Below are 7,272 nucleotides of genomic sequence, written 5' to 3'. Positions count from 1 at the left end.
ACTGGCCAAAACCCAGAAAGTAAGTGACAGCGGGGAACTTCAATGGAGATATATATATATGTGTGTGTGTGTGTGTGTGTGTGTGTGTGTGTGTGCGTGTGCGTGCGTGTGTGTGTATATAATATATAATATATAATTATATAATATATAATATATTATATATTAATATAATATATAATATAATATAATAATTATATAATATGTTATATAATATAATGCAATATAATATATGTGTGCGTGTATAAATGGTAACAGTAATAACTGAAGAAGAGGCCTGTTGTGGGATATTTGTACACTGTGTGAAAATGTGTTGCTGTGATTTGTGTAATAAAAGCTGAATGGTAAATAGCTAGAAAGAGGTTAGGCAGGATTTCCAGGAAGCAGAAGGGCAGAATCGCCATCCAGATGGAAAGGAAATAAGAGGTGTGAGATAATGAGAGCTAATGCCACATGACAGATCAATATAAATGTGTTAATTTAAGTTATAAGAGCCAGTTGAGAATAAGCCTAAGCTAAAGGCCAAGCTTTCACAATTAATAGGAAGTCTCCATGTCATTATTTGGGGCTGTTGGCAGAAAAGAGAGCCCATTTACACAGATCATATATTTTGGGGAAGTGGGAGGGCACAGAAGGAATTGGAGAGGGAGATACAGTTGTGGAAATGCAAATATACAGCACACACATATGAAATTCTTCAAAAAATGAAATACTTAATTTAAAAAGACTTCTACAGAAGGCAAAGTTACCACAGCCCAATAATCCTTCGCAGGCTTTGAGTCAGTTCCATGTACACATAAAAGTTCCCTAAAAGAAACTACTTCTAGTGACCAGAGAGCTAAGAAAATCATCAGGACCAAAGCGACCTTCCCTGCTTCCCTGTAAACTACCTACTTAATGTTTTCATCAAAGGTCTTAATTTTTGCCCCTCTTATTCTGTTACTATAAAACTTCACAAAACTATTACTATGATGGAACGTGGAACTTGGGGTAACCATGAAGACATCTTTTTTTTTTTCTTCTTCTCTTGCCAGTTCTAACAGGTGTAGTTTCATGTACATGTTCTCTCTTAACCAAATAAGTGATTGTATTGAAAATTGCCTAAGTATTTGAGACTTACGTCATGAGAGATTTATTTTTGTAAACTTCTTTGCATGCCTGTTGGAGGTAGTTCTGTCATTTAACCAACTCTTGCTATTAGAAAATATTTAATTCATTATTGTAAGTGTATGTATGTATGCGTGTGTATGATGTGTTTGTGTGAAGGCATGAACATGTTCCGTGCATTCATGTGGAGATCAATGAATTGATTCTTTCTGTCTTAGAATTGCAGGGTGGAATTATCTTCCTCCGACTTTCCTGGCAAGCATTTTTACCGGCTGATTGATCTCTCTGGACCTAAACAACTGTAACTTCCTGATCTCTGCACTCAGCACCCTGTATCACAGTTGTTTAAACTCGATCTCTCTTTAGACTCTATGGACTGTTTTCTTGTTTCTACACCTCTGTGTATTTGGCCTCTAGGTTAGGTATGATACACCTTACAAGTTCAACCAATGCTTCAGTAATTTCTTGAATTAGGTAGCAACTGAACCTTGTGGAAAAACAAAAGACGGCATCTCTGAGCAAGTGAGAGTGGACACTACTGTCAGCAGCAATTAATTTTCTGTGGTTAAAGCGCCTCCTTCAAAGGTGAGGTACATTGTGGAACTCAAAGGTGAGGTCCTAGCAGAGCCAGACAGAAAGATGTCGGCATGAACCTACACCAACCTCTTGCAGTCAGCTGTCCTTTCCTTGTGATTTAACTGTCCTTTCCATCACGCTGGGGGCCCCGGGATGCGCAGCCCACCTCACCTGCAGAAACCACAGTGAGAATGTCTCCGGTAGAAACTTCAGGAAGGCCCCAGTGATGGGCTCCTTCTTATCCATCCCCCGGCCTCCCCAAACACGGCGTCCTTTAATAAATCCTCCCAGAACTGTCGAGGTGAGACAAGATGGTCTCCTCCAGGAAAGAAGACACCTAGCAGTCTCCGCACCCAGACCGCCGTCTCCGCGTCCCGCAGCGCGCCCCACAGACCTTGCCGGCTCCGAGCCCGCGAGCGCGCGCCCGTGCGGTGGGTCGGGGGCGCGCGGCGAGGGCGGCCCGGCACGTCCTCGAGCTCCGCCGGCTTGCGGCGCGTCCTTGTGCCGGCGTCGGCCGGTTTCCCCGGAGTCTGCACGCCGGTCCCCGGGTGTGGACCGGTTCTGAGCCCGCCGCGCAGCCGGGCTTCGGACGGGCCTTGCGGGAGCCATGAGCCGCCGGCTCGGTAGGGTGGCGGCGCTGCTGCTCGGGCTGCTGCTGGAGGTAGGGCCGCCGGCTCCCCGCGCCTGCCGGAGTGGGGACGCGGGAAGGGCAGTTGCGGGGCTCCCGATCTGCGGTATGGGGTGGCGGAGGGGCCTGGTGCCAGGACCCCCAGCGCTGCCCGCGCGCCGCCGCGTCCTGTCTGCGTCCCGGTTTCCCCCCCGGCTTGGTCGGGGTGGGGAGGGACCTTTGTGCGTGTCCACACGCGCTCCCCGCTGCACAGGGCCTGGGGCGGCGCCACCCGCAGCTGTTTGGAGGGAGAGGGACTTTGCTGCTTTGGGGATTGAAGTGCCGGTTTTAGAGGCGAGGAGAGAATTCCACGGCGAGCTGGGGTGGTGGGAGTACTGAGGTGAAGCCGCGGGAAGTTGATGGTGGGTGGGTGGAAGCGCCGCCGGAGCACAGCCAGGGTTAGACCGCGGCTGCGGGCGACTGAACCGCGACATCCTGTGACGCCAGACACCCTTCCTGCTCCAGCGGGTTCATTCAAAGGCAAAATAGTGCACTTGTGGTGTGTAAAATCTGAATTGGGGCTTGGAAGGGGGGGGGGGTTGTTCGCTCTCCCACAGCTTCACTGTTTTGAAAGAATTTTGCATTAATAAAGTCAGTGTAAGTGGGTAACGGTAACCCCCTGACTGTCGCGGTCCTGCTACCTTCCTTGAGACCTGTAAAACGCCCTTAGTTGGGGTATCAGCAGTGCTGGGAAGACTTACTGGTTTTCTTAGAGACACTGGAGGCAAAGTCTTAGTTCTTTAGAAAGGAAGTTAGTGGAACAGTTTTCTCCTTGCTCCAAGTTCCAAAACGGAGCAAAGATTGCTTGCTTTTCTTTGAAATATCGCTTATCTGGCATTTGATGTTTTTTTGAGAAGTGCCACCTCTCATTTTCTTCCTACTTGCCCAGATTTTAAAAATCTTAAAAACGAAACCCTCTGAGTGGTGATTCAACATTGACTGCTGTGAAAAAGTGAACCAGAGACCACTGTTTACAAAAATAAACATGTTTGCCTTAACACTTCTCTGCCAAGTTTTGTAATCCAATAATCTCATTTGTGTGTGTGTGTTTGTGTGTGTGTGTGTGTGTGTGTGTGTGTACAGTGCTTGATAAGATTATCTAGGTTCTCCTGTTCCAGTTTGTGCCACTCCTGTGTCCTTCCTAGCCTTGTGAATGTATCTGTGCTAAAAGACTGCACGGGGTGTGCGTGGGGGGTATTCTTTCTATTTGTGCTTATTATTTTCTTTTCTATATTTTTGTATTCCAATGATATTTATTGAGGATATGAACAAGAGACTACTGCCAGGCATGCCAACAGTCAAGGTCTGGAAGTGGAAAAACCTCCAAACTGTGTTAGCTTCTGGGGGAAAAGGGAAAAAAGAACCAAAAGTAACCTCGAGTGTGATAGATAACCTGTGATTGTTGCCTGACATCAGTTTTTATTTTCAACTTTTTAATCTACTGCCTATGGTGGTGTTCTCTAAAGCTGCAGAAATGGACTCTTTTTTCCTGCTGATTTAAAGAATAAGAAGGCAGTGAAAACAGGGTCTCAGCACTCAGCCAAGTTTTATTGCAAGCAGAAACACTCAAGAGGTAGGGGAAGGAACGTGGGGGGGAAGGGAGAGAAGGAGGGAAGGAGAGAGAGAGAGAAAAGGAAGGACAGGGAAAGAGGAGAGAGAGACAGAGAGAGAGACAACCCCAGTGGAGAGGGTTGAAAATCAGAGTTTGTTTGGCAGAACCAAAACTTTTATATTTGGGAATGGGTTGGGTTTTCTCTTTCTCTCTTAATTGACTGGTTTGGGCTAATACAGGAGATTGGATAATCCAGACAAAGAAAGGGAAGCTGATTGGTTCCTACTGTAGGAGCCCCCCACCTCCCTCTTGTGGGAGATTTGAAAGCCCACTGAATACTTTCTGACAGGAAAAAGCCCACTAGTGAGGGAGAAGGAGCAGGAAGTTGGTCGCCTCAAATGTTCAAGTGAAAAGTACAGTAATCCACCTAGAAACTCTTTTCCCTGTCTGTCTGCCTATTGGGGATCTGTCTACCTCCTAATCCTTTAGTGCAGAAGGTTTTGTTCTATCCAATAAGCTGTTTTGTTGCATAGGAACTTTTTTTTGCATAGCAATAAATTTATTGGGGAGTGATTTGTTAAAACAATGAAATATCCAGAATAACACTCCTCCAAACTTGAAAATGAACCAAAAACTAACATGTTTCTGAGAAAATATTACAAGGCATTATAAAGAAGTTACCAACCATTCATGTTATACCTAAACGGGACACAACAGTTGCTGATCTTTAAAAGGTACCAACAGCCCTATCTTTAAATGATCAACATTATTAAAGAATTGACAAGTCCTTGAAAATTTTCTTTATTTATTATTACAAAGAAATCTGAAGAATGAAAACTGGTATCATATCCAAGAGCTATTAACAATGTGACTCAACCATTGGACTCTTTATAGTCTCAAACTTTGCCTTCTCTATTACCTAAGGAATAGTATGTTATAATGATTGAGTTAAAAGACTTCCTTTTTACTATACATTTACAAGAACAGGACAGAGAAAAAATGTGCATCCAACTAAGAAATCTAAAGACCAATGAACAAATGAGACATCTGAAAAAAAGGACAATCATCTAGAAAAAAATGTCTGCACACAAAGAATAAAGTGGTCTATTAGTTTATCACATTTCCAACAGGATGAAATTTCATAAATCTTCCCAAATGTTTGTTTCTGCTGTTCTTTACAGATATAAAAGTCAAATGGTTGTTTTGTAGTCCCATGGAACTTTTTTCTAGTGCTATGAATGGACCCCAGGACATCAGGGCCTTGAACATAGTAGTCAAACAAGGCACTCTACCTTTGAGTTGCATTCCTGTTCATTTAATTTGATTTTTCTTAACTGTTGGAGATTGAACCTAGGGCTTCTTACACATGCTAGGCAAATACTCTATCCAGTCCCTGTTTTTTTTTGTTTTGTTTTTTAAGACAGGATTGTTGTGTGCAGCCCAGGCCTCGGGCTTCTAAGGGCTGTCATTACAGAGATGGGTCACCATATCTAGATGGACCTTTTATCTTAAGAGGGAATTTAAAGCTCATTTGAAGGGCTGAAAAGACCCCAAGGGCAGTGCTCTTTTGCTCTCACGGCGTGCACTATGTGAGCGCTGGTAACATTTGTTTTCTAGGTAGCCCGCTAACACATGATCGGCCATCCTCAGTGCCTGATTTCTGGTAGAGAGGTGTGCCTCTCTACGATTTCTTAACAGTTTCTCACGGGCAAGTTTAATGTGAGGTTTTAGTCTGAGCTTTTCCACTTTACACTGTTTGCTTTGAATATTCTATTTGCATACTTTAGATGTTTTTGACATCCTGTATCGCCTGCTTAACTGTGCAGCGAGAGCCACAGAGTATGTGAGGAGGCCGAGGGTCCCCTCTGAGGACATTAAAACTATGAGGGAAGGCATTTCATGGCTCCAGCATCTGGCTGTTGGCTGACACTAGGGATGTTTGTTTTTGTTTCTTTAGCTGCTGGATGTGTGCATTTGTTTTGTAGCTGACGCTGAACATGTTTTCTGGCAGTGGATACCCCAGTTCTGCTCTTTACAACCTTCCCTCAGTGCACGCTCTCGAAGATCTGGCTCGGGAGTTTTATTAGTGAGATATCCTTGTGTAGAATGAGAGCCTTCACAGTTTGAAGAGGGCTTTCCTGTCTCACCCCGGCATCCTTCTATAGACGTTTACCGGAATGGAGAAGTTTGTATTTGTGTTTAGTGAGCGTTCCAGAGAATAACTTACTCTGTCGCCAAGCCCCTCTCTGAGAACTTTGCTAATGCTAATTCGTGATTCATCCCGGCAATTATCCTCATGTCCATGGTTATTTCATGTGGGAGATACTGTATAATTTTCCCAGGCTTCACTGTTGTTAAGTGAGGGGGTTGAGATATATATTCAGGCAATTGGTTCTTTTGTTCCCCCACCATGATGTTCGACTTCTTCCCCAAAGTGTGCTTGTGTGGGAACATGGAGGGAATCTACGCCTTGCATTAGCCCAGAGAGATTTGCAGAGGTGTGCATTCCAACATGCAGGCAAACTACCAAAACTCCTCCAGGAACCGGAGTCCGCCCTCCTTAGAGGGATAATCTAATCCAGCACTTAAATGTGACATGTCAGACAGGGAACTTGGATGTGTAGTGGATAGCAGACACCGGTATGATAGCAGAACATCCTAGGAATCCTGGCTGTTCAGCCAGACTTGTAGGTCAGGATTTAAACAGGAAGAGGCTGCTGACCACATCTTCCTACCCGGTAGAGGCATCTTGTAGCTCATTTCCTGGAACCACCCTTTCCCTCCAATTTGGTTTCCTGTGAATTATATGATCAGCTAATGGGACTCCTTGTCTTATACTTCCCACACCTTCCAGTCACTGTCTACCAGCTGGTTAAATGCTAGGTTAAATGCAGGTAAGAAATGTACCGTACCCTATAGGTTGACGAGGCTGGTTCCTAGGAATGAGAGACACTAAAAGCCCCCTTGAGTCCTCAGATTCTAAGGTTTGCTGCTTCAGTTTTTGCTGGCTGGTTGAAAAGAGCTCCTGGTAGGAAAAGAGAACAGGGATCCAGCTCCTCTCAGTGCTGCTGGGATAATTCCTAGTGGCCTTCAGTGGGCCACAGGAAACCGCAGAGACAAGCTAAAGCTGATGGCACCTTGTTCGAAACAAAGACTAGACCCCAAGCGTGGAGGCCTTCGGGGACTGTTCCTCATGGCCCACTGTTTCACAGCAGTCTCTTTCTACAAGTTACCTTGGTGGCACTTTCGAAACATATTTAGCCTTTGTTAAAAGGGGCTGTATCCTTCCTGAAATGTGTACTTTAAAATCTTACTTACAGATGTATTAACTTTTACTAATATTTTGCCTGTGTGGCGGATGCTCTCGTGCATG

General features: G+C 44.8%; 1 protein-coding gene across 1 annotated transcript in view; it reads left to right on the top strand.

Annotated features, from left to right (window-relative positions):
- Positions 1-2,139: 2,139 nt before the first annotated feature.
- Positions 2,140-7,272, top strand: part of Vopp1 (VOPP1 WW domain binding protein) — a 75,234-nt gene continuing 70,101 nt past the window's right edge. Inside the window, exon 1 of the mRNA XM_048436687.3 lies at positions 2,140-2,341. Within this exon, the coding sequence (XP_048292644.2) occupies positions 2,288-2,341 (54 nt within the window). The 5' untranslated portion in view covers positions 2,140-2,287. The remainder of the gene's footprint in view (positions 2,342-7,272) is intronic.

This window comes from Myodes glareolus, chromosome 6 (genome assembly GCF_982192425.1).
Source record: "Myodes glareolus chromosome 6, mMyoGla1.1, whole genome shotgun sequence".
Classification (NCBI taxonomy): Eukaryota; Metazoa; Chordata; class Mammalia; order Rodentia; family Cricetidae; genus Myodes; species Myodes glareolus.
Note: the sequence above shows the minus strand (reverse complement) of the source record. Positions and strands in the feature narration are given on the sequence as shown.